This window comes from Pan paniscus, chromosome 9, assembly GCF_029289425.2.
Source record: "Pan paniscus chromosome 9, NHGRI_mPanPan1-v2.0_pri, whole genome shotgun sequence".
Taxonomy (NCBI): domain Eukaryota; kingdom Metazoa; phylum Chordata; class Mammalia; order Primates; family Hominidae; genus Pan; species Pan paniscus.
Window position 1 is genome coordinate 3,323,733 of NC_073258.2, and position 25,327 is coordinate 3,349,059.

A 25,327-nucleotide genomic window follows, 5' to 3' on the forward strand; every position below is an offset into this window, starting at 1 on the left:
CCACTGCCAATGGGAGCTTGGATTAGGCATGCCAGCCTCCTGACGCCCAGAGCCCATGCTCTGCCCACGTGTGTTAGTGGACGGTCCTCGTGACTGCTGGGACTGTCCTGGAGAGCAGCCCAGGACCCCTCACATGGCACAAGATGCTCTTCTGTCCAGAATGGCCTTTATTTGTTGTCAGGGACAGGGGAGGGAAGCTTCTTGGTGGAAGGGAGAGGCTGAAGAATGAACAGCCCTGGGACCACTTTCTCTGCCAGGAGGTGGCACTGGGAGAGGATGGGGACTCCGGAGGGGTGTACCGTCCTCCAGGAAGCCCTCTGCTGGGTTGGCTCCGTGCCTCTGTCTTGGGAAGTGATGAACTTGGTTGCCTTATGCTGACTGGGGTCTGTCAGAGATCTTGGTTTTCCCCAGGAGTTCTGGAGGCCCAGAGCCTGGGTGCGGCACCCGGTTCATTGGGGAGGGGCATGGGTCCTGTCCCCTCCTCCTGGCCGGGCTCCACCAGGGCTAAGCTCTCATCTGGGGCTGCGGAAGAGAGCCAGGGTGGGGACAAAGCCCTGGCTGGTGGGTCTAGGCCAGTTCCAGGTACAGGGTCCAGATCCCCCCCACTCCAGCAGGAGGGAGCTTCCTCTTCAAAGCCATCTGGCTCTGGGAAGGACAGTGAGGCAGGGCCATCTGCTTCCCCACTCCCTGGGGTCTCTTCCTGGCCGGGGCCTGGAGCTGTGCAGCCTGGCCCAGTTGGTCCTCCCTTCCGCTGTGACCACAGGGGTGGGCCTAGGCCTCCAGCTTGCAGTGGTGCAGAGGGCTAGGGAGCAGAGGGGGCCCTGGCAACAGTGGCCAAAAGTCCTGGCGCCGCCGAGGGACTGGATTCCGCAGGGGCTGCAGCCCCCGGCCGCTGTCACTGGGGTGGGGTGGGCGGTTGTTTCGCTGCAGGCCCAGGTGATGTGGATGGGGCACCTGGGCTGCCACACAGACCCTGGGCTGGGTCGGGCACGGGGCCTGCCTCCCCCCCAGCTCAGGGACCGCAAGAGATGTGGCCCTGGCGGCTCAGGGCGGCAGGAGGGGCGGGCCAGCCCCACCGTCTCAGGATACCGTGCTAGGGGAGGGTTTCCTCGCCAAAGGCCGTCCAGCGGCTGTGACCCCTTCGCCTGGAGCCCCACCTTCCTCCCGGCGCCGCCCTCCCGCCCCGGCCCACGCGGAACAAACAAGGCCCTGGCCTCGGAGCTGCCCCGCCGCCCAGCGCTCACAGGTCGTTTATTCCAAGTAAGAAAACGGAGACCTGCTCGGGGCAATCTAGCGGGGCCGAGGCCCAGGGCGAGGCCGTACGCGTGTGCCTGCGTGGCCGCCTCTTTTGCAGTGACCACCAACAACGACAGAGGCGGCCCGCTGCACACGCGGGTTCCCGCCCGGACCCACGCCCTTCCCGTGGGGGACGCGGGCGGCATCGCCAGCTTGGCGCGGCCCCGGGACGCGAACGCGTGGCTTCAGCGGCTCCGTCCATGGTGTCCGCCTGCAGGGGGCGCCCCCGCGCCTGCCTCGACCGGCTCGCCCCCGTGCCGCGGACGCGCGCCCGCTGCCTCTCGCGACACCCGCCCCGGCCGCCGTCCGTCGCCGCTCGCGTGCGTGCGCGTGCGTGCTGGTGCGGGCGCCGTGCGTGCGCGCGCGCGGCGGCCCAGAAAGCGGCGCTGGGACCCTGAGGCGGCGGTGGTTAGGCGGCTCCCCGGCGGCTCCCCGGCGGCTCCTCCGCGGCGGTGACGGCGACCGCACTCCCCGCTTCCCGCTCCCCGCGCTCCTCCGCCCGGGCCCGCCAGCCGAGGCCGCTCCCGAGCGTCGGAAGATGCCGGCCGTGTCCAAGGGGGACGGGATGCGGGGCCTGGCGGTCTTCATCTCGGATATCCGCAACTGTGAGTGGCGGGGGCGGCGTGGGGCCGGTGCCGGGGCCGGGGCCGCCGGCGGAGACGGGGTCTGGGAGCGGAGGCCCGGGGCGGGGCCTCGAGGCGGGGGTGCAGGCGGGGCCGGGGGTCTGGGGGTGCAGGCTGGGATGCGGGCGGGGCCCGGGGCCTGAGGGTGCGGGCGGCGCTCGGGGTCTTGGGGTACCGGGTCTGGGGTACCGGGTCTGGGGGTGGGGGCCAGGGTGCGGGGTGGGGGTCCAGGGTCTGGGGGTGCGGGCGGCGCTCAGAGTCTTGGGGTATCGGGTATGGGGGTGCGGGTCAGGATGCAGAGCGGGGCCCTGGGTCTGGGGGTGCGGGGTGGGGGGTCCTGGGTCTAGGGGTGCGGGGTCTAGGGGTTTAGGGCACGGCCCTTCATCCACATTTCCACTCCCGTTTGCTGGTCCGTGCGGGGGGCTGCGGCACCACCAAGGGGGTTCCGGGCCAAGACGCCCCTCCCCAGCATGATGTCACCTTGGTCTTTCTAGTACTGGAGCGTTTAACCCAGCGTTTTCCAAAACGGCGTGGATTTTAGCTTTGGGAGCAGAAATCTGGAAATCAGTGTCTTCCCAGGAAACAGCTTTGTGACCTGGGTTCTGGAGGCTTATTAACCCCTGATTAGATCTCACCCACGACGATTAAAATGACTCATTCCCGGAGGGAATCTGGACACGAGCAGTCGGGGTGTGGGATGGCCTCGCTGCCTGCTGCTCCAATCACAGACCTCGTTCTCAGCCCCATGCCTGTCCCCTCGGGGTGGGAAAAATCCACACCAAACCGTTAAACAAGCCAGGAAGGCTTGGCCTGTTAGAAGGATGTGCAGGGTGGCTGGGTGGGTGCACCGGTCCACCAATTAATTTGACTTTGGTGTGCAGAACAGGACTCCTCTTGGCTTTCAGAGGCCGTCTCCTTATTTAATTTGAGGGAGAAACAAAGCCAGTTTCCTGTCTGCTGTGTTGATTTTTTTCCTTGTTATCCAGCAGATAGTTGACTTCATGATTTTTGTTTTTCTTTTTTTTGAGACAGGGTCTTGCTCTGGCGCCCAGGCTGGAGCGCAGTACTTCCATCACGGCGCACTCAACCTCCCACCTCAAGTGATCCTACCACCTCAGCCTCCGGAGTCACTGGGACTACAAGCGTGCACCACCACCATGCCTGGCTGATTTTCGTGTTTTTTGTAGAGATGGGGGGTCTCGCCATGTTGCCTAGGCTGGTCTCGAAATCCTGAGCTCAAGTGATCCACCCGTCTTGGCCTCCCAAAGTCCTGGGGTTACTGTCGTGAGCCACGGCACCCTCATAATTTTTAATGTATATTTTGAGGGATTGTTGTGATCTTCCCTTTGAATTCTCATCTCCTTAGACGGGGTAGAGGATCAGGAGGATAGTGGTTCTCCCACACTCTGTGGAAGGGTAGAGGACCATCTAACCCTTCCCGTACTCTGTTAAAAAAAAAAAAAAAAAGCATAGAGCTGGGTGCGGTGGCTCACACCTATAGTCCCAGCATTTTGGGAGGCTGAGGCAGGTGGATCTTTTGAGCCCAGAAGTTTGAGACCAGCCTGGGCAATGTGGTAACACCCTGTCTCTACAAAAAAATACGAAAATTAGCTGGGCGTATTGGTGTACACATCTATAGTCCCAGCTACTTGGGAGGCTGAGAGAGGAGGATCACTTGACCCCAGGAGGTCAAGGCTGCAGTGAGCTGAGATGGTGCCATACTCCAGCCTGGGTGACAGAGTGAGACCTTTCTGACAAAAAAAAAAAAAAAAAAAAAAAAAAAAGGCTTAGAAACACCCTCAGATCAGCACTTTTACGAGTAGCATTTTTTCTCTTTGTTTGTTATATAATGAGACCAACATGCATTTTGTAAAACTAAGTGTGTGTATTATTTCTTAAGGGTACCTCTGGGACAAAGACTGAGTACCCTTAAATGCGCTATGATGTCTGTCCTTCCATTTTTGAAGAAAATTGCGTTAGGCAGGACAATGAGATTGAAAGCCATTTCCTCAGACAGCAAGTCACCCACTTGTTAGATATATTGTCTGTGCCAGGGCCTGCGTTCGACAGGATGGCGCCTACCACAGTGAGCGCGGTACAGCCGTCCTCCCTTGTTAGATAGATGGTTTGTGCCAGGGCCTGCGTTCGACAGGATGGCGCCTACCACAGTGAGCGCGGTACAGCCGTCCTCCCTTATTTGTGGTTTCACCTTCTGAGGTTTCAGTTACCTCTGGTGGTCTGAAAATAGGTGCGCATAGTACAATAAGATATTTAAAGAGACCACATTCATATAACTTTTATTACAGTATATCATTACAGTTCTCTTTTATTATTGGCTGCTGTTAATCTCTTACTGTGCCTAATCTGTAAGTTAGACTTTTTCATAGGTATGTGTGGGAAAAAGGCAGCTTGTATAGGATTTAGTATTATCTGAAGTTTCAGGCACCCACTGAGTGCCTTGGAACGTATACCTGTGGATATGGGGAAACTGCTGTACTCTATAAAATACTTGACTATATAGACCAGACTTTCTCCAACTCAGCAGAGCTGACATTTGGGGCTGGATCACACTTTATTGTGGGGAACTGTTCTGCGCCTTTTAGGATGTTTATAGCAGCACCAGATGCCTTAGTTGTGATAAGGAACAATGTCTCCAGGCATTGACAAATGTGCCCTTAGGGCAAAGTTGTCCTCAGTCGAGAACCACTAGTGTATCCCATTGAATAAAACAGCCCCTCCCCTGAAGGAGCTAGTAGAAGAAGGGGTGCTTAGTCCTAGCTGCGGGAGCCAGGTCTCTTTAATACGGCCCCTTTCTCGGAATCCTCTTTCCCTCGTTGCTGTTGGATGGCCTCTCATCAGCTGCAGCGCTCACCATTCTCCTTCTGGGCAGTGTCTTCAGCTTGTGGTGCTGTTTTTCACTCGAGTGGCCCCATCTCCCCCACTGCCCTCTAGGATGGCCTCTACAAGGTGCGCACCCTATCTTGCTCATCACATTTTTCCTGCTGTTCTCCTCATGGCGAGCGTCTGGCATGCGAGGTGCATGCCAGAGAAGACCTCACAAGGAAGGTGATTCTTGGGCAATTCAGGCAGAAGACCAAGGTATTAGAGGAACAGCAAATAATTAATGTATATACGTATCGAGTTAATGAATGTTGGCTGGTGCCTGGAGATGGGATTGGAGACCCAGCCAGGGTTTGAGCTGATCTGAACTTGACCTCCATGTCACAGGCAGAGGGGTCCCCGCTTCCCCTTTCCCTGGCCAGCTCTGATTTTGTGTGCTGTTTTCCTGTCGTGAGAGTGAATGATAGGAGTAGTCGGGCCGTGTGGAAAGAGGACTCCGAGCCAACAGCCAAGGCTCTTGACCCTGACTCTGCCTCTTAGCAGCTGCATGAGTGGAGGCCACTGGCCATGGAGCCTCAGTTTCCACAGCGGACAGTTAAAGGGCTGGATTTTCAGCTGAAATATCATTAAAGCTGCGTGAGTGGAGGCCACTAGCCACGGAGCCTCAGTTTCCTCAGCTGACGCTTGAAGGGGCGGATTTTGAGCTGAAATATCGTTAAAGCCTGTTTCAGCTCCAAATTTGCGTCTTTCTGACCAGTTTCTTAAGTTTTCCTCCTTTAGCCTGGGCAATATAGTGAGACCCCTGTCTTTTCAAAAGAGAAAAAAGAATTAGCCAGGCATGGTGGCACGCACCTGTGGTCCCATTTACTCAGTGGGCTGAGGTGAGAGCATTGTCTGAGCCCTGGAGGTTGAGGCTGCCGTGAACTAGGATTGCGCCACTGCACTCCAGCCTGGGCAGCCTGAGCAGCAGATTGAGACCCTGCCTCAAAAAAAAAGTTTTTCCCCTCCAAGACCTGGTGCCAACCGGGTGCGGTGGCTCACGCTTGTAATCCCAGCACTTTGGGAGGCTGAGGTGGGCGGATCACCTGAGGTCAGGAGTTCAAGACCAGTCTAGCCAACATAGGGAAACCCTGTTTCCACAAAAATACAAACATTAGCTGGGCGTGGTGGCATGCACCTGTAGTCCCAGCTACTCCGGAGGCTAAGGCAGAAGAATCGCTTGAACCCAGGAGGCGGAGCTTGCAGTGAGCTGAGATTGTGCCATTGCACTCCGGCCTGGGTGACAGAGCAAGACTCTGTCTCAAAAAAAAAAAAAAAAAAAAAAAAGCCCTGTGCCAAGTATCTGAGGTAGCGGACAGGGAGCATGTCGACACTAGGATGCTCTGTTTTCACTTCAAGTAACCCACTCCCAACAGACTGGCTTGGGGCATTACTCCTCTTAGCATAGGCAGCAATGAATATGCTCCAGGATTTGAAAAGGTGCCTCGTGTCAAGCTCTGCCCCTCAAAGTTGTAGCTTTTGTGGCTCAGGTAGTGAACTAACTTAATGTCTCCTAAAATTAACTTCATCCTTCCTGATTGACGTCAGCCCAGCATTTGGTCAGTATGCATTCAGTGTGTGAGAGTTAATAAGCTGTTTCTTTTTTTTTAAATTGGCATTAAAAAAATTCTAGTCCTTTTATTTAGTCCCAGTTTTAGAATTTTTTTTTTTTTTTTTTTTGAGACGGAGTTGCGCTCTGTCGCCCAGGCTGGAGTGCAGTGGCGCGATCTCAGCTCACTGCAAGCTCCGCCTCCCGGGTTCACACCATTCTGCTGCCTCAGCCTCCCGAGTAGCTGGGACTACAGGTGCACGCCACCACGCCCGGCTAATTTTTTGTATTTTTAGTAGAGACGGGGTTTCACCGTGTTAGCCAGGATGATCTCGGTCTCCTGACCTCGTGATCCACCGGCCTCGGCCTCCCAAAGTGCTGGGATTACAGGCGTGAGCCACTGTGCCTGGTGCCCTACCTTTCTTAATGTGGACATCTTGCATAACTACAGGACATATTCAACACCAGGAAACAGACACTGGTACACACCACCGGGCATATTCAGATTTCATTAGATCGACATGCACGTGTGTGTGTGTGGTTCTATGCAGTTTAGCACCTGTAGCTTTGTGTAACCGGTTCCCTACCTCAGTCAAGATACAGAACTATACTATCATCACAAAGCTACCCCTTATAGCCAGACTCTTGAAACTAATCTGTTCTCCATCTCTGTAATTTTGTGGTCTCAAGGATGTCATATAAAGGGAATCACATCATATGTGATCTTTTGAGATTGCTTTTTTTTCCCCTCAGTACAGTCCCATCGAGGTCCATTCAGGCTGGTGCATTGATTGGCATTGTATTTGAGCAAAAGATACCGAGAAAACAAAATAACTGCTGAAATTGGGGAAACAAGACCATAGTTATTTGCTATTTATTCAGTTATTTTGGAACTTTCATTTGTTTTTACACAAATGACATATCTGCAGAGGAGAGTTGTATCTAACTTAGTGAATGCATGTCTTTATGCATTGCTGTTGACATGCCAACACTAGAATATTGTTGGAGAGACACAGCACTGCTGAAAATGTTGTCAGGCTCTGAGAATTGACTGCAAAACAGTCAGGACTGCAAGGAAAGGGAAGAAGTGATAAGTCCTTTTGAGACCAGTCAGTTTGCCAGGAAAACAACTTCAGGCAGGAAATGACCATTTTTATTTCTCTACATGTGGTGCTGGTGTGGTGCAAATGCTTGGAGGCGTTTTCTTTAATCCCGCCAGGTCCTCACATGAAGGGGAAACAGATGGAGAGATGTTATTAGCAAGATGGCAAAAATGAATTTCCATGGTCTTGAAGAAAGTGATGCAGTTTTGCTGCAGGTTTCACGATAAATTAGAAAAATTATCAGTGCTCTGCTCATTGTGGTTGGCATAAAACTTGGTCCCTTCCATTTCTTGTTTTTTTTTTTTTTTTTTTGAGGCAGAGTCTCGCTCTGTCGCCCAGGCTGGAGTGCAGCGGTGTGATCTCGGCTCACTGCAACCTCCGCCTCCTGGGTCCAAGTGATTCTTGTGCCTCGGCCTCCTGAGTAGCTGGGGCTCCGCCACCACCACGCCCGGCTAATTTTTTGTATTTTTTAGTAGAGACAGGGTTTCACTGTATTAGCCAGAATGATCTCGATCTCCTGACCTCGTGAACCACCACGCCCGGCCAGGTTCAAGTGATTCTTGTGCCTCAGTCTCCCGAGTAGCTGGGATTACAGGTGTCTGCCACCACGCCTAGCTAATTTTTGTGGAGACGTGGTTTCACCAAGTTGGTCAGGCTGACTCGAACTCTTGGCCTCAAGTGATCCGCCTGCCTCGGCCTCCCAAAGTGCTGGGATTACAGGCGTGAGCCCCTGTGCCTGACCATTTCTGTTAACTTTCTTGAAATTAGATACCCTTTGAATTGTGTTTCAGTGGGACTAAAGTTAAATTTTATTTGTTCATGCAATTCCAGTTATGGAGTCATAAATTAGATATGGAGAAACTGAACACTAAATTTTAAACTCTGCTTAAACTTCAGTATAAAAATTAAACATAAAGTTGTACTGATTTTCGTGCATAGGAGTGAAGATCAGAATCAGAATTGGTCAGTCTGCTTTTGCATTTCTTAAATAACCTTCACAGTTAAAAGCTCATTTTGTCCTTTTGACTGTACATTCCTAAAAAGTGCTGACTCTTAGAAAAGAATGCTCTCCTTGCATGTCTTCTTTTGCATGCTTCTGCATAATGTGTGTTCCTTAGAAACCAGTTTAGGAAATGTGTCATGGTGGCTATGGAGAGAAGGAAGGAAGTCTTTGCTCAGGTTGAATTTTTCTTGCCAAGGTTGGTGGTCACTGCTTCTGGGACACCCTGGTTCTCTTCGCAGTGTTTTCCGTCTGGCTCCTCTGAAGGTCAGGATCACTTTCTTTTATGACAAGTTGAAGTGTCCTGGTGGTGAACATATTTTGTGCCAGATACTTACTATTACTTCTCTTTCCTCTTAAAATGAACTGTTACTTTTGGTAACAATCTGTGTCAAGATTTTGTAGTAGAAGAGTTCCTGGAAAGGCTGTCAGTGAAGGATTAAATGGCATTTCCTTGGCTCTTAAAAAAATCAAATACGCCGGGCGCTGTGGTTCACGCCTGTAATCCCAGCACTTCGGGAGTCCGAGGCAGGTGGATCACCTGAGGTCGGGAGTTCGAGACCAGCCTGACCAACATGGAAAAACATGTCTCTACTAAAAATACAAAATTAGCCAGGTGTGGTGGCACGTGTCTGTAATCCCAGGTACTTGGGAGGCTGAGGCAGGAGAATCACTTGAATTTGGGAGGCGGAGGTTGCAGTGAGCCAAGATTGCACCACTGCACTATAGCCAGGGCGACAGAGTAAGACTCTGTCTCAAAAACAAACAAACAAACAAACAAACAAAAAACCCCAGAAATGAACAGCTTTTACCAGGCCACATGATATCCCAGACTTAGATTATAAAACCACATTTGCTGATTCTGGCAGCATGTTCCTTCTGACTTTAGCTTGAAAGCTGAGCTGGTTGAAACGTCTTGAAAAGCAGTATGTGCAGTTTTGTCACGAGAGAGTTTCCGGGTGGGTGGGATAGGTTGAGGTGGGTGCTCCCGTGTAGAAGTGGGGGCTGAAGCTGTGTGGTAAGATGAGCTCTGTGCTTTGGGACAGGGTTGTAAGGGTCTGGCCAAGACGCATAGAAGAAATAGCATGTGAGTAGGAAGCAGCCCTGTTTTAAATAGTGCCCTGGAGACTTGAATTGGGAAGAGGACCAAGAAGAGTGTGAGGCAGTGAGATGCCCAGCACCAGGGTGGGAGAGGCGAGTTCCAGTGACTCGTGGGCACTCAGGAGCGGGGATGACCCCAGAGACACAGGGAGCTTGGAACCACGCTTCTGCATTCAGACATCACTTTCTGCCAGCTTTGCACGCTTTTTCCTGAAACATTGTTGGCACAGGGGAACTTGTATCTTCCGTTCAGTTGATTCTTGATTTTAAACGTTTGTTGCCTTTTGGAGCCTGCACTTACCTGGTGATTGGAGTGTGGGAATGGTTGGGGGTATCAAGGCTTCTGTAGGCTGGGAAGGTGGCACGAGCACAGGGTGCAGGGGTGGGCTGAGGGGCTGGTGGGCGCTCCAGGATTTTAGGAGGGGTGCTGTGCCCACAGCTGCTGTGTGTCCCCGAGGCCAGGGAAGTCCTGACTCCCATGCTAGATTCTTTCTGCCCCATGTAGCTCCCTCAGCGCCCCCACCCCGATACCTCAGGAAACTCCAGGTCGAGTGGCAGACCTCCTGCTGGGTGCGTTCTTAGGAACAACACTTCTAGCCGGGGGTTTGGGTCAGATCCTGATTCTGCTCTCCTTTGTTTCCCACTTTTAAACTTTTTATATTTATATTTAAAATTTAGAGACAGGGTCTCACTCTGTTGCCCAGGATGGTCTTGAACTCCTTGGCTCAAGTGATCCTCCCCCATCAGCCTCCCAGAGTGCTGGGATTTATAGGTGTGAGCCACTGCGCCCAGCCCTTTCCCACCTTTTCAAATTGTAGCCCTGTCGAGATCCTGGAGTCTTCATCTTTGCCTGAAATTCAGACTCCGAGTTGTGGTGGTTTTGTGTTCATCTCTGTGCTTGGCTTCAGGATACTCCCCATTTACCTTTCTTCTCACCCACCCTAAGCTTTGGCGTCTGTCTACGGGTTTGCTTAGGAGTGTAGAGACCAACAGCCAACATGGGGTGCCTGGCTTTTGTTTTGTGTTGTGGGGTGTTTTTCTTACCTTTAAAATCCCTCTGATGGCAGCACAAGGGTGTAATGAGGATTATTTAGCATATCTAAAGAACTCTGAGCTCCTTAGGGCAGGCGGCACTGTATTAGGATTTATGTTTTGCTTTTTCTGTGGACTGCCTTTGTGTTTCATGTAATGTAGCTGAAATAGCAAGTACGTGTTTCTTTTCTTTTCTCTTTTTTTTTTTTTGGAGATGGAGTCTCATTCTCTCACCCAGGCTGGAGTGCAGTGGCGCGATCTTGGTTAACTGCAGCCTCTGTCTCCTGGGTTCAAGCGATTCTCCTGCCTCAGCCTCCGGAGTAGCTGGGATTACAGGAGCGCACCACCATGCCCGGCTTATTTTTGTATTTTTAGTAGAGATGGGGTTTCACCATGTTGGCCAGGCTGGTCTCGAACTCCTGACCTCAAGTGATCTGCCTGCCTTGGTCTCCCAGAGTGCTAGGATTACAGGCGTGAGCCACCGTGCCCAGCCTTTTTTTTTTTTGAGATGGAGTCTCACTGTGTCGCCCAGGCTGGAGTGCAGTGGCATGATCTTGGCTCACTGCAACCTCTGCCTCCTGGGTTCAAGCAATTCTCCTGGCTCAGCCTCCCTAGTAGATGGGATTACAAGCGTGCACCACCACGCCCAGCTAATTTTTGTATTTTAGTAGAGATAGGGTTTCACCATGTTGGCCAGGCTATTCTTGAACCCCTGACCTCAAGCAATCCACCTGCCTCGGCCTCCCAAAGTCCTGGGATTACAGGCGTGAGCTGCCACGCCTGGCCTAAGTTTTTTTTTTTTTTTTTTTTTTTGAGAAGGAGTCTCCCTCTGTCCTCCCAGGCTGGAGTGCAGTGGCATGATCTCGGCTCACTGAAACCTTCATCTCCTGGGTTCAAGTGATTCTCCTGCCTCAGCCTCCTGAGTAGCTGGGATTACAGGTGTGTGCCTCCATGCCCGGCTAATTTTTGTATTTTTGGTAGAGATGGGGTTTCACCTTTTTTTTTTTTTTTTTTTTTTGAGACTGAGTCTTGCTCTGTTGCCAGGCTAGAGCGCAGTGGTGCGATCTCTGCTCACTGCAACCTCTGCCTCCCGGGTTCAAGTGATTCTCCTGCCTCAGCCTCCCGAGCAGCTTGGACTACAGATGCGCGCACCACCATGCCCGGCTAATTTTTGTATTTTTTTTAGTAGAGACGGACTTTCACCATGTTGACCAGAATGGTCTTGATCTCTTGACCTCGTGATCCGCTAGCCTCGGCCTCCCAAAATGCTGGGATTACAGGTGTGAGCCACCGCGCCCGGTTGGGGTTTCACCATTTTGGCCAGGCTATTCTCAAACTCCTGACCTCAAGCAATCCACTCACGTCAGCCTCTCAAAGTGCTGGGATTACAGGCATGAGCCACTGTGCCCGGGCGGTTTTGAATTTTTAGTAGAGACGGAGTTTCGCCGTGTTGGCCAGGCTGGTCTTGAACTCCTGACCTCAAGTGATGCGCCTGCCTTGGGCCCCCACAGTGTTGAGATTACAAGTGTGAGCCACTGTGCCCGGCCAGTTTTTTTTTTTTTTTTTTTTTTTTTTTTTGAGATAGAGTCTCGCTGTGTTGCAGTGGTGTGATCTCGGCTTACTGCAACCTTCGCCTCCCAGGTTCAAACAATTCTCTGTCTCAGTGTCCTGAGTAGCTGGGATTGCAGGCACCTGGCTAATTTTTTGTGTTTTTAGTAGAGACGGAGTTTCACCATCTTGGCCAGGCTAGTCTTGAACTCCCGACCTCGTGATCCACCCGCCTTGGCCTCCCAAAGTGCTAGGATTACAGGCGTGAACCACTGCGCCTGGCCTTTTTTTTTTTTTTTTTTAAAGAGATAGGGTCTTGCTGTCGCCCAGGCTGGAGTGCAGTGGTGTGATCACAGCTCACTGCAGCTTCGACCTCCTGGACTCAAGCAGTCCTCCCATCTCAGCCTCTTGAGTAGCTGGGCCTACAGGACATGCCACCACACCTGGCTAATTTTTTAAATAAATAAATAAATTAGTTATTTATTGACAGGGTCTCATTCGCATTGCCCAGGCTGGAGTGCAATGGTGCAATCATAGCTTACTTCAGCCTTGACTTCCTGGGCTCAGGTGATCCTCTTGCCTCAGCTTCTTGAGTGGCTGGGACCACAGCCACACCTGGCTAATTTTTAAAAAACTTTTTTGTAGAAATGGGGTCTTGCTTTGTAGCCCAGGCTGATAACGAACTCCTAGGCTTGAGTGATCCACCTGCTTCAGCCTCCCAAAGTGCTAGAATTACAGGTGTGAGCCACCACGCCTGGCCTGGTTTATTATTAGATGCTTGACGTTGTGAATTTCACCTTCTTGGAGCAGAATATTTTTGTGTTTCTTTTAATATTCTTGATCTTGGTTCTGGGAGGAGGCTAAGTACCTTGGGAACAGTGTGATTCCTACAAGGCAGCACCACCGCAGCCTGTAGTCTGGGGCTAGTTTTACCTCACTCGAGGCAGTGTCTTCTCTGAATGCTTCTTGAGGCCGTTGTTTGATGTGGTTTTTCCTCTGGCTGCTGGGCCTGTGCTGCGGCAGGGGCTCTTCTCTCCTCTTTCCTGAGACTCTTCTGTCTGCTCCAGGGAGTTTCCTTTATTTCTATTTAATGTATTTATTTTTGTTTATTTATCGAGATGGAGTCTCTGTCGCCCAGGCTGGAGTGCAGTGGCGCGATCTCAGCTCACTGCAACCTCTGCCTCTGGGTTCAAGTGATTCTCCTGCCTCAGCCTCTGAAGTAGCTGGGATTACAGGTGCCCGCCACTATGCCTGCCTAATTTTTGGATCTTGAGTAGAGACGGGGTTTCACTATATTGGCCAGGCTGGTCTCGAACTCCCGACCTTAGGTGATCCGCCCGCTTCGGCCTCCCAAAGTGCTGGGATTACAGGTGTGCGCCACCGTGCCCAGCCTATTGTTATTTACCACTGACCACAGCGCAACACCATTGTCCGTCTCCAGAAAGAGGCCTTCAGTGCCGTGAGCGCATGTCAGATCTCTGCCATCTTCTCAAAGCACACTTTGAACGGTATCTTTTAAAAGTTCACTTTTGGGGCCAGGCAAGGTGGTTCATGCCTGTAATTCCAGCACTTTGGGAGGCTGAGGTGGGAGGATCTCTTGAGCCTAGGAGGTTGAGGCTGCAGCGAGCCACGTTTGCGCCATTGCGCAGCCTGGGCGACAGGATGAGACCCTGTCTCAAAACACCACTACCAAATTCACATTAGCCTACAGTTGGGCAAAACCATCTAACACAAACCCTATGTATAAAAAAGGATTGAATATCTCATGTAATTTATTGAATACTGTACTGAAAGTGGAAAACAAGGTGATTGGGCACTTGACGTACGATTTCTACTGAGTGCGTATTGCTTTCATGCCATTGTAAAGTCAAAAAATCGTTCAGCTGCACCATCACAAATTGGAGACTGTCTATACTTGTTTACAGATAAGGAAACTGTGGCGTGGAGAGGTTGTCGGTTATCCTAAGTCCTGGAGCTCCCGAGAGGTGGAGCTGGAGCTTGAACTGCGTCGGTTTGCCCCTGAGATGCCTGCCTGCCACCTTTCTGCCTGATTGCCTGGAGCACCAGGCAGCCAGCTTATGCTTCTGCCTGGAGGGAGCAGTCTCATTTAAAAACAAGAAACAAAACGCATGCTTATTGGTCTGTCTTTCCTGTGACTTCTCTGTGCCCACTGGGGTGTTGCTTTATGATGGTGACAGACCCTCTGTTGGGGCCTCTCACCTGGGTCGCCTGTGTGCCGGTTGGTGCCGCACGAAGGCGTCTTGCCTTACAGATGCTGCCTTGGCTACACCGACCCTCCCTGTGGCTTCTCCCATCGCCTGAAGTCCCCACCAAACCCCTATACGATACTGAGGTTTTAAAGCTTTTGAAATTATTTTTATCCCGTTAACCCCTTGTAGTTTATTTTCTTGTGAGATGGGTCTCCATCATTCCTCGCATCGATTACCAAATATGTTCCAGAACATGTATGAGGTAATGCTTTTTTCTCCTTGCGATGCGTCGTCACTGTATTCTCAAATGTTTGTATGTTGTTTTTTTTTTTTTTTGAGACGGAGTCTCACTCTGTCCCCCAGGCTGGAGTGCAGTGGCGCGATCTTGGCTCACTGCAAGCTCTGCCTCCCGGGTTCACGCCATTCTCCTGCCTCAGCCTCTCGAGTAGCTGGGACTACAGGTGCCCGCCACCACGCCCGGCTAATTTTTGGTATTTTTAGTAGAGACGGGTTTTCACCGTGTTAACCAGGATGGTCTCCATCTCCTGACCTCGTCATCTGCCCGCCTTGGCCTCCTGAAATGCTGGGATTACAGGCATGAGCCACTGCGCCCGGCCAAATGTTTGTATGTTTTTACAGACTCCTTCTGTGCTTTCTAGTCTGTTCTATGAAAATGTTGATATGTTTATTTTTAGTTATTAGGAAGTAACTGGGCAGGTCTTCCCAATAGCGTTCATTCTTGTGACTTTCTTGTCTAGGCTTGTCCTTACTTAAATGTTTTAAAAGATTAAAAAAGTTAAAGAATGTAGTTTAAGGCCAGGTGCGGTGGCTCACGCCTGTAATCCTAGCACTTTGGGAGGCCGAGGCGGGTGGATCACGAGGTCAGGAGTTTGAGACCAGCCTGGCCAATATGAAACCCTGTCTCCACTAAAAATATAAAAAAATTCCCTGAGTGTGGTGGTGGGCACCTGTAATCCCAGCTACTTGGGAGGCTGAGGCAGTGGAATCACTCGAACCCGGGAGGTGGAGGTTGCAGTGAGCCGAGATTGCACCATTGCACTCCAGCCTGGTGACAGCAAGACTCTGTCTCAAAAAAAAAAAAAAAAAGGTTTAAGAAGTTAATTATAAAACATTGCCCCTGCCTTGCCCACATTTCTAAACCTGAGTGAATTATTTTCATTTTATAGCTGTTTCTTCTTAAAAATTTACTTTAAGAATGATTGCTTTTTAAGTCTAAATTGTGTGTTCCTACTATTTATGGGTGTTCTTTCCCCCATTTAGTCGTTACTTATTGACTTTTTTTGAGACGGGGTTTCGCTCTGTTGCCCAGGCTGGAGTACAGTGGTGGGATCTCGGGCCACTGCAACCTCTGCCACTCAGGTTCAAGTGATTCTCCTGCCTCAGCCTCCTGAGTAGCTGGGCTTACAGGAGCCCGCCACACTCCCGACTAATTTTTTGTATTTTTATTAGAGACGGAGTTTCACCATGTTGACCAGGCTGGTCTTGAACCCCTGACCTCAACTGATCTGCCCTCCTCGGCCTCCCAAAGTGCTGGGATTACAGGCGTGAGCCACCGTGCCTGGCCTGTTTATTGATGCCTTACTCTAGAAGATGATTCTTTTAACTCTTGCTCAAGTTTCTCTTCTCCTGTACTTGTATCTGTGTAATATTTTACCTGATTAATGTCTATTTCATGTCTGAAAATACTGTTCTCAGCCGAGAATAACAGTTCAACTTTTGGTTCAGTTTTAAATTTTTTTGAAAGTTAATGATTGCCTTTTGTTTTGCTTACTTTTTTTTTTTTTTTTTGAGACAGAGTCTCACTCTGTCACCCAGGCTGTAGTGCAGTGGTGTGATCTCGGCTCACTGTAACCTCTTCTGCCGGGTTCAAGCGATTGTCCTGCCTCAGCCTCCAGAGTAGCTGGAACTACAGGTGTGTGCCACCTGTCCGGTTAATTTTTGTGTTTTTTGTAGAGACGGGGTTTCGCCATGTTGGCCAGGCTGGTCTTGAACTCCTGACCTTAAGTGATCCACCCGCCTTGGCCTCCCAAAGTGCTGGGATTACAGCCGTGAGCCACTGCGCCGGCCAGTGTCTGAAATTTTAAGACGATGTGCCCAAGTGTGGCATTTGGTGGCCTTACTCAATCTGGAAACTTATGTCTTTTGGGCTAGTGGAAAATATTCTTGTTGTGTTTTGTTGCTAACCTCTTCTGTTTCATTTCACTTTCTCTTTTCTCTGTATTTCTCTATGGTAGTTGAAATTATACCTCCTGGCGTAGATTTTCCTGCCTTTCTGCCTTTCGCGTTCTGTTTCCACGACTCTCAAGTTTGTCCTCTAGCCCTTCTTTTGCATTTTTAATTTCTGCTGTCAGTTTTATAGCTTGAGAGCTTTCTCATGACCCAAGTGCCCCTTTTTTGGTGGCATCTGTTTCTTCAAGCTGTATTTTATCTCGTCTGTGTAAAGGTGTTTCCTTTGGCGTTTCCTTCTGTGCATTGTCTCATTGCTTTGAATGCCTTTTGTGTAGGTTTGTTTGGTCTCTGGCCCATGCTGTGAGGTTCTGAGCTCTCACTTTGTGCTTGGTGGCTGGTGGCTGTCCACCCATGTGTACCAGTGCCTGCCAACCTGAAGGGCTTTGGCAGGGGCCTTCGCTGCAGGGTGAGGTCTGAGGAGCAGCCTGAATGCTGGTTCAGTTCTTCCAGAGGACTCTCGACTCTCTTCTCTTGCTTGGTGAGCAGGTGGGTGTTGTGAGCTCGGCTGCCATCATTCTGGGATGGGGCATCTCACCCCTCAGGGAGCCTGTCACTGCGCTGTGCTGCTCTCATGGGGCCCCTTGCTCCACACTCCGTGGAGCTCGGAGCTTTTGTGTTATCACTTTTCCAGCTTGTCTTTTTCTGAGATGGGGGCCGAGGGGCCTGCCTGGCTGCAGGGTCTCATGGCAGGGATCTGCAGCTCTCTGTATAGACTTGAAGCCATCCTCCTGACATCGGTCTCCTGAGGTTCCTTTCATTCCCAAGCCTTTTCGGGTTCTCTGTTCGAGACGGTTTGCTTCTTATTTGTCTTCCCTCCTGCAGGTTGCTGGGGTGCAGCTTGCTCTCCTTGGCTGAGTCAGTTACTGCTTGACCATTGCTTGGCAATGTCCAGGATTGTGATAACTCTATTGTCCTTGATGACTGATTGTTTCTACACACATGCCCCGGCCCCCATTTATGACTTCTGATATATTCTTGATTTATCACTGCCTGAGAGAAGGCTTTGGGGAGGAATAATTTGACTTTATGTAATTTTTATTTTTTTTAGAGATGGGGTCTTACTATGTTGCCCAGGCTGGTCCTGAACTCCTGGCCTCAAGTGATTCTCTTGTCTCAGCCTCCCAAAGTGCTGGGGTTACAGGCATGAGCCACTGTGTCTGGCTGCTTTCTTATTCTATTTTTTTTTTTTTTTTTTTTGAGATGGAGTCTCACTCTGTTGCCCAGGCTGGAGTGCAGTGGCGTGATCTCGGCTCACTGCAATCTCTGACTCGCAGGTTCAAGCGATTCTCCCACCTCAGCCTCCCAAGTAGCTGGGACTACAGGCATGCACCACCACGCCCGGCTGATTTTTGTATTTTTAGTAGACATGGGGTTTTGCCATGTGGCTAGGCTGGTGTTGAACTCCTGATCTCAAGTGATCTGGCGGCCTTGGCCTCCCAAAGTGGTGGGATTACAAGCATGAACCACCATGCCCGGCCTCTCATGCTTAAATGAAGTAATAATACCTGACCTTTTATTTTTTATTTATTTATTTTTGAGATGGAGTGTCGCTCTGTCGCCCAGGCTGGAGTGCAGTAGCGTGATCTTGGCTCACTGCAACCTCCGCCTCCCAGGTTCACTCCATTCTCCTGCCTCAGCCTCCTGAGTAGCTGGGACTACAGGCGCCCACCACCATGCCCGGCTAATTTTTTTGTATTTTTAGTAGAGAGGGGGGTTTCACCCTGTTAGCCAGAATGGTCTCGATCCCCTGACCTCGTGATCTGCCCGCCTCGGCCTCCCAAAGTGCTGGGATTACAGGCGTGAGCCACCGCGCTTAGCAATACCTGACCTTTTAGTAAATCAAATTTGGGCAGGTGGTTCTGAGAGCTTGTGTGGCATGTATTTCTCAGTGGAATTTTAAATAGAATGGTGACTCGGCATTTATTCCTTGTCTGAAGTAAGCAAGTAGGAAGGACCTTGTTCCCCCTTCAAGGGAATGAACGGTGCGGTATGTACTTTGCAAACCTAGTATGGGATTAGTCTGTAGTGCTCTGAAACCTAGAAATCAAAGGAAAGGCATGGGGCCTTTGACCGACTGACCTTTGTTTCTTGCTGGTAATAGAATATAGTAAATGGAAATTTATCTCAGTAGTTTAGTCAGTAGATTCTGTTATTGGTAATGATGGGTGAGTCCAGGGGAGTTTGGATACTTGAATTTTCCAGAGAGATTTGTTTAAACCCTGAACTGAAATGTTTTTTCTCATGTATTTTTTGATGACTTTAAAAAATAATTTCAGCCTTTATTTTAGATTCCGGGGGTAAATGTGCAGGTTTGTCATGTGGGCATATTGTGTGACGCCGAGGCAGTTTATCATGGTGGATGATAAAAGGGGACTCCCTTAGGTCGAGTGTTGCTGAAAGACCTCTCTGCGGAAGTGACGTTTCATCTGGGTCCTGAAGCTGCCTGGGACCAGCCTTGTCCCAGCCTGGAGGGGAGAAGGGCTTGAGGTGGTAGAGAGCCAGTTGTGTTTCAGGACCTGAGAGGCTGTACTGTTGGAACTCAGTGAGCGAGGAGAGGAGCTGGCATAAGCCGGATTGCTGGGGGAGGCCAGAACGTGCTGGGCCTTGAAGGCTCCGGCATGAGTCTGATTTTATCCTGGGTGCCTTGTAGGAAGCTGCCAAAGGAAAGCGAGTGAGTGACAGGTCTGATGTAATTATATGACAATATTACACTGTAGCAGGACAAGCCACAGACAAAACCCCTCAGACACCGAGTTAAAGGAGGGCTTTATTCGGCTGGGAGCTTTGGCAAGAGTCAAATCTTCAACAGCCGAGCTCCCCGAGTGAGCAATTCCTGTCCCTCTTCAGGGCTCACAACTCTAAGAGGGTCCACGTGAGAGGGTCGTGATCGATTGAGCAAGCAGGGGGTATGTGACTGGGGGCTGCATGCACCGGTAATTAGAACGGAACAGGATGGGACAGGGATTTTCACAGTGCTTTTCTATACAATGTCTGGAATCTATAGATAACATAACTGATTAGGTCAGGGGTCGATCTTTAACTACCAGGCCCAGGGTGTGGCACTGGGCTGTCTGCTTGTGGATTTCATTTCTGCCTTTTAGTTTTTACTTCTTCTTTCTTTGGAGGCAGAAATTGGGAATAAGACAAGGTGAGGGGTGGTCTCCTCCCTTAATGCCAGCTTCTCTGTGGAAAGTAGGTTGGAGGTGAGTGGAAGGTGAAAGCTGCGAAGAGTCCCGACTGGAGATGCAGGTGGCAGCGGAGATGGCAAGAATAGGAGAGTCCCGACCAGAGATGCAGGTGGCAGCAGAGATGGCGAGAATAGGAGAGTCCGACCGGAGATGCAGGTGGCAGCGGAGATGGTGAGAGTAAGAGAGTCCCAACTGGAGATGCAGGTGGCAGCGGAGATGGCGAGAGTAAGAGAGTCCCAACTGGAGATGCAGGTGGCAGCGGAGATGGCGAGAATAGGAGAGTCCCGACCGGAGATGCAGGTGGCAGTGGAGATGGCGAGAGTAAGGGAGTGTGACCGGAGATGCAGGTGGCAGCGGAGATGGCCAGAATAGAGCACTCGTTTGGAGGAAAAGCGGACAGGTCGACAGGATGGATGTGATGGGGGCCCCAAAGGAGAGGATGCTGTAGAGATTGACATGGCACCTCTGGTGATCCCGTCGCTCAGGAAATGCTCGTTGTTTTCCAGCTCTGTTGCTCAGAAGCTCTTGGGATGGTTTTTGGTGCATTATGAGCACTCAGAGATGTGGTGCTATTGCTGGGTACCTGCTGTCTGCAGAGCATTTATTCTTACCAAGTATTTATTGAGAGCCTGCTACAATGCCAGGCACTTCCCAGGATTCTGGGACTATGGCAGGGAAAAAACAACTCCGTGTTCACATGGAGCTTGCATTCTAGTGGACAGAGATCGAAAAGAAAAACAGAGTTTAGTGGGATGTTAGAAGATGATAAACACAACAGAGAAATATCATTCTAGTGGATAGAGATCGAAAATAAAAACGAAATTTAGTGAGATGTTAGAAGATGATAAACACAACAGAGAGATATTAAGGGGGGAAGGTGATTGGGTAAATGAGGGTATAGGTGTTCAATTTTAAGTAGAATGATCAGGGCGGCCCTTCTGTGAAGGCAGCAGTTGAGCAAGGACCTGGAGCTAGTGAGGCAGTGGCCACGTAGAAGTTAGTGGGGAGGGCGTCTTGGCAGAGGGAGTGGTAAGCGCAGAGGCCTTTGTGGGGGAGGATGACTGCTGCACGGAAGACACAGCGGGAGGCGCGTGTGGCTTTAGGACAGCAGTCCTGGGCGGAAAGGCAGTAGGGGGTTAGGTTGGGGGGAATGAAGGTGGGGGACAGGTGGAGTAGGGCCTTTCCTAGAGCTTTATAAAGACTGTGGCTCTTACTAGAATGCTGAACACTGAGTATCCTTGAGTAGCTCAGGCCTTTGTAATGCAGAGTGGTGAATGGTGTGAGGGGTGAACAGCTTGGGAGAGGTCAGGCATGGAATGCAGGGGTGATGCTTGGCTCAGGTCTTGCTAGGGTGATGGGATGTGGGGGATGGTCTGGAAAGGGTGGGCAGTCCCGTGTGCCACGCTGCAGAGAGGCATGAGCAGCAGCAGGACACGTGTGATACATTGAGGGTGACTCCTAGCATGGGTAGGGCCTAGTGGGGCGCGGGAATGTGGCTGGAGACCAAGGTGGGAGAGGCAGCCAAAACCAGATGGTAGGATCTCCTGTCTAGGATGTGGGCTGTTTAAGTATTTTAAGCAGGGGAATGACACTCAATTTTTAAAAATTTTTTTGAGATGGAATCTCTCTCGTCACCCAGGCTGGAGTGCAGTGGAATGATCTCAGCTCACTGCAACCTCCACCTCCTGGGTTCAAGCGATTCTCCTGCCTCAGCCTCTCGAGTAGCTGGGATTATGAGTGCTGCCACCACGCCTGGCTAATTTTTGTATTTTTAGTAGAGATGGGGTTTCACCACATTGGGCAGGCTGGTCTTGAATGCCTGACCTCAGGTGATCCGCCCGCCTTGGCCTCTCAAAGTGCTGGGATTCCAGGCATGAGCTAATGCACCCAGCCTCACTTTCTGTTTTGCTGGTAGAATAGTCATTTTGAGGCCAGGCACGGTGGCTGAGGTCTGTAATCCCAGCACTCTGGGAGGCCAAAACTGGAGGATCTCTTGAGTTCAGGAGTTCAAGACCAGTGTGGGCAACTTAGTGAGACCTTATCTCTACAAAAAATAAGAACAGAAAAGGAAAAGAATGGTCATTTTGGATATAGAGGATGGGTTTTAGGTGAGGCTTAGAGGCAGGAAAGCCAGTTAGGAAAAGATGGATTGCTTTGGTCCAGAGGAGATGGCGAGGATCTGGAGTGGAAAGGTAGGAGTGACATGTGGAGGTTTAGAAAACAGAATCAACAGAGGCATGCATGCTAAACATTCTTCATTCGTGACAGCTTTGAGTCTGCATCAGAAATGCCACTTAGCCGGAATGGTGGAGTGAGGCCTCTGTAATCCAATCCTCCATAAAAGCAGTGAAAACACTGGCAAAAATGGTCAAAATCAACTGTCAGAACGCGAAATTAACCAACGGTTGCGACACTCTGAGGAGCTTTTATCTGTGAACAACTGTGGAACCTCTAACTCAACCTCCTCCCATTCTCTTCTCCCCAGCTCCGTGGTAACCATGGAAACCAGCTGCCTTATAACCATGGTAGCTGGGAAAGCCAGCAGCCTAGCAGCCACTGGAGGGGACACATGAAGGCTGGAGCTCCTCAGCAAGTCCCGGCTGCAGAGCAGGTCACTCTCGGACCTGTCCCACTTACTGAGCTTGCCATCGTATGAGCTAGCTCAGTGTGAAAACCCTGTTTCTGAAAGAGAGACTGTCAGTTGAGAATTCTGTGTCCAGCAAAACTGTCCTTTGAAAATAGAGAAATTGGCTGGGCGTGGTGGCTCATGCCTGTAATCCCAGCACTTTGGGAGGCCAAGGTGGGTGGATCATCTGAGGTCGGGAGTTCGAGACCAGCCTGGCCAACATGGTGAAACCCCGTCTCTACTAAAAATACAAAAATTAGCCAGGCGTGTTGGCGAATGCCTGTAATTCAGCTACTCAGGAGGCTGAGTCACGAGAATTGCTTGAACCTGGGAGGCGGAGGTTGCAGTGAGCCAAGATTGTGCCACTGTACTCCAGCCTGGGTGAACAGAGCAAGATCCTGTCTCAAAAAAAAAAAAAAAAAAAAATTAAGATATTTCCAGGTAAACAATAAACAGAGGACATTTGTTGCTTTAGCCAACCTCCCTTATAATACATACTGAAAGGAATGTCTCAGGCTGGAATGAAAGGACACTAGGTGGTAGGATACGTGAGGAAATAAAGAACAACGGTGAAGACAGCTACATATGTCAAGTTAAAAGACAATGTAAGTGCACTTTTGTAACTTTTAGTCTCCTGTCTTTTTTTCTTTTCTTTTTTTATTTTTTTTGAGACGGAGTCTCCCTCTGTCGCCAAGGCTAGAGTGCAGTGGCGCCGATCTCGGCTCACTGCAGCCCCCACCTCCCGGACTCAGGTGATTCTCCTGCCTTAACCTTTTGAGTAGCTGGGATTACAGACTCCCGCCACCAGGCCCAGCTAATTTTTTTATTTTTAGTAGAGACAGGGTTTTGCCATGTTGGTCAGGCTGGTCTCGAACTCCTGACCTCAGGTAATCCACCTGCCTTGGCTTCCGAAAGAGCTGAGATTGCAGGCGTGAGCCATTACGCTTGGCCCCTATCTGCCTTAAAAGACAACTGTACAAAGTAATAATTATAAAGCTGTTTTGATAGGCTTATAACACATAAAGGTGTGATTTGACAATTATAGCACAAAAAAGAAGTGAGGGAAGAGCTTTATTGGAGCAACATTTCTCCGTACTATTAGAATTAGGTTTGTGTTAATCAAAACTGGATTGTTTTAAGTTAAGGTGCTAATTGGCTGGGCGCGGTGGCTCACACCTGTAATCCCAGCGCTTTTGGAGGCCGAGGTGGGCGGATCACTTGAGGTCGGGAGTTCGAGACCAGCCTGGTCAACATGGCAAAACCCCGTCTCTACTAAAAATACAAAAATTGGTTGGGCATGGTGGCGTCCTTGGAGACAGGCCAGATGTAGTGGCTCATGCCGCCTGTAATCCCAGCACTTTTGGGAGACCAAGGTGGGAGGGTTTCTTAAAGCCAGGAGTTCGAGAGCCTGGGCAACAAAAGTGAGACCCCCGTCTCTACAAAAAATTAGCCAGGCCCAGAGATGTGGCCTTATAGTCCCAGTTACTTGGGAGACTGAGACAGGAGGATTGTTTAGCCTGGGAGTTTGAGGCGCAATGAACTATGATCACGCCCCTGCACTCCAGCCTGGATGACAAAGCAAGACACTGTCTCTTAAAAAAAACTTGGAGATAAATGCAAATAAAAACACAGCATTCCAAAAATTATACACTGCAGTGAGAGCAGGGCTTAGGGGGACGTTTATAACTGTAAATACCTACATTAAAAAAGATCTCAAATCATTAACTATGTTTCACCTTAAGACACCAGAAGAAGCACGAACAAAACCTAAAACAAGAAGGAAGAAAATAGCAAAGATGAGAGCAAAGATTGGTTATTTGAAAAGATCATCAAAATTGGCAAACTTAGTGAGACTGACTGAGATAAAAAGAAGACTCAGATTGCTAAAAGCAGGAATGAGAGGGGAGATTATTACTCACCTTACAGAAATAAAAAGGATTATAAGAGAATTCCATGAATAATTGTGTAACAAAATATTAGATAACTTAGTTGAAATGGACAAATTCCTAGAAAGTCGTGACCGAAGCTAACTCAAGAAGAAATAGAAAATCTGAATAGTCTCTCACTTTGGCAACACATATACTAAAATTGGAACAATACAGAGATTAGCATGGCCCTTGTGTGAGAATGACACACAAATTTGTGAAGCATTCCATAAAAGAAAACCCGAATAGACTTATAATAAGTAAATAGATTGAATTAATAATTTAAAAACTTGTCACGGCCGGGTGCAGTGGCTCATGCCTGTAATCCCAGCACTTTGGGAGTCTGAGGCACTCGGATCACTTGAGGTCAGGAGTTCTAGACCAGTCTGGCCAATTTGGTGAAACCCCGTCTCTATGAAAAATACAAAAATTACCCAGGTGTGGCGGTGCACACTGGTAATCCCAGCTACTTGGGAGGCTGAGGCAGGAGAATCTCTTGAACCCAGGAGGTAGAGGTTGCAGTGAGCCAAGATCACACCATTGCATTCAAACCTGGGCAACAAGAGCGAAACTCCATCTCAAAGGAAAACCCAAAAACTGAAAAACAAAATCTTGTCACAAGAATAAGCTCTGGGCCAGGTGGCTTCTCTAGAAAAGTCACACTTACTGAGCTTGTCATTATTTGAGTTCTACCAAACACTTAAAGAATTAATACCAGTCCTGGCTGGGTGCAGTGGCTCATGCCTGTAATCCCAGCACTTTGGGAGGCTGAGGTGGGTGATCATTTGAGGTCAGGAGTTCAAGACCAGCCTGGCCAACATCTCTACTAAAAATGGAAAAATTAGATGAGTGTGGTGGCACGCACCTTTAGTCCCAGCCACTTGGGAGGCTGAGGCAGGAGAATCGCTTGAAACCAAGAGGCGGAGGTTGCAGTGAGCCGAGATCACGTCACTGCACTCCATCCTGGGCGACAGAGAGAGACTCTGTTTCAAGAAA

At 50.0% G+C, this 25,327-nt stretch overlaps 1 protein-coding gene and 1 non-coding gene across 6 annotated transcripts in view; both read left to right on the forward strand.

The window, feature by feature from the left end:
* The first annotated feature begins 1,570 nt into the window (after positions 1-1,570).
* Positions 1,571-25,327, forward strand: part of AP2A2 (adaptor related protein complex 2 subunit alpha 2) — an 89,925-nt gene continuing 66,168 nt past the window's right edge. The window contains exon 1 of one of the 5 annotated variants that reach the window (XM_034931894.3): positions 1,571-1,901. In XM_034931894.3, coding sequence (XP_034787785.1) covers positions 1,835-1,901 — 67 coding nt within the window. In that variant the 5' untranslated portion in view covers positions 1,571-1,834. Of the gene's footprint in view, positions 1,902-22,527; positions 23,012-25,327 lie in introns of those variants that run through there. The other 4 variants (XM_034931893.3, XM_055093945.2, XM_055093946.2 and 1 more) reach the window with 4 other exon arrangements.
* LOC112441240 (U6 spliceosomal RNA) lies at positions 24,464-24,568 on the forward strand. Its single transcript, XR_003029183.4, has one exon. It is a non-coding gene; the product is annotated as a U6 spliceosomal RNA (small nuclear RNA).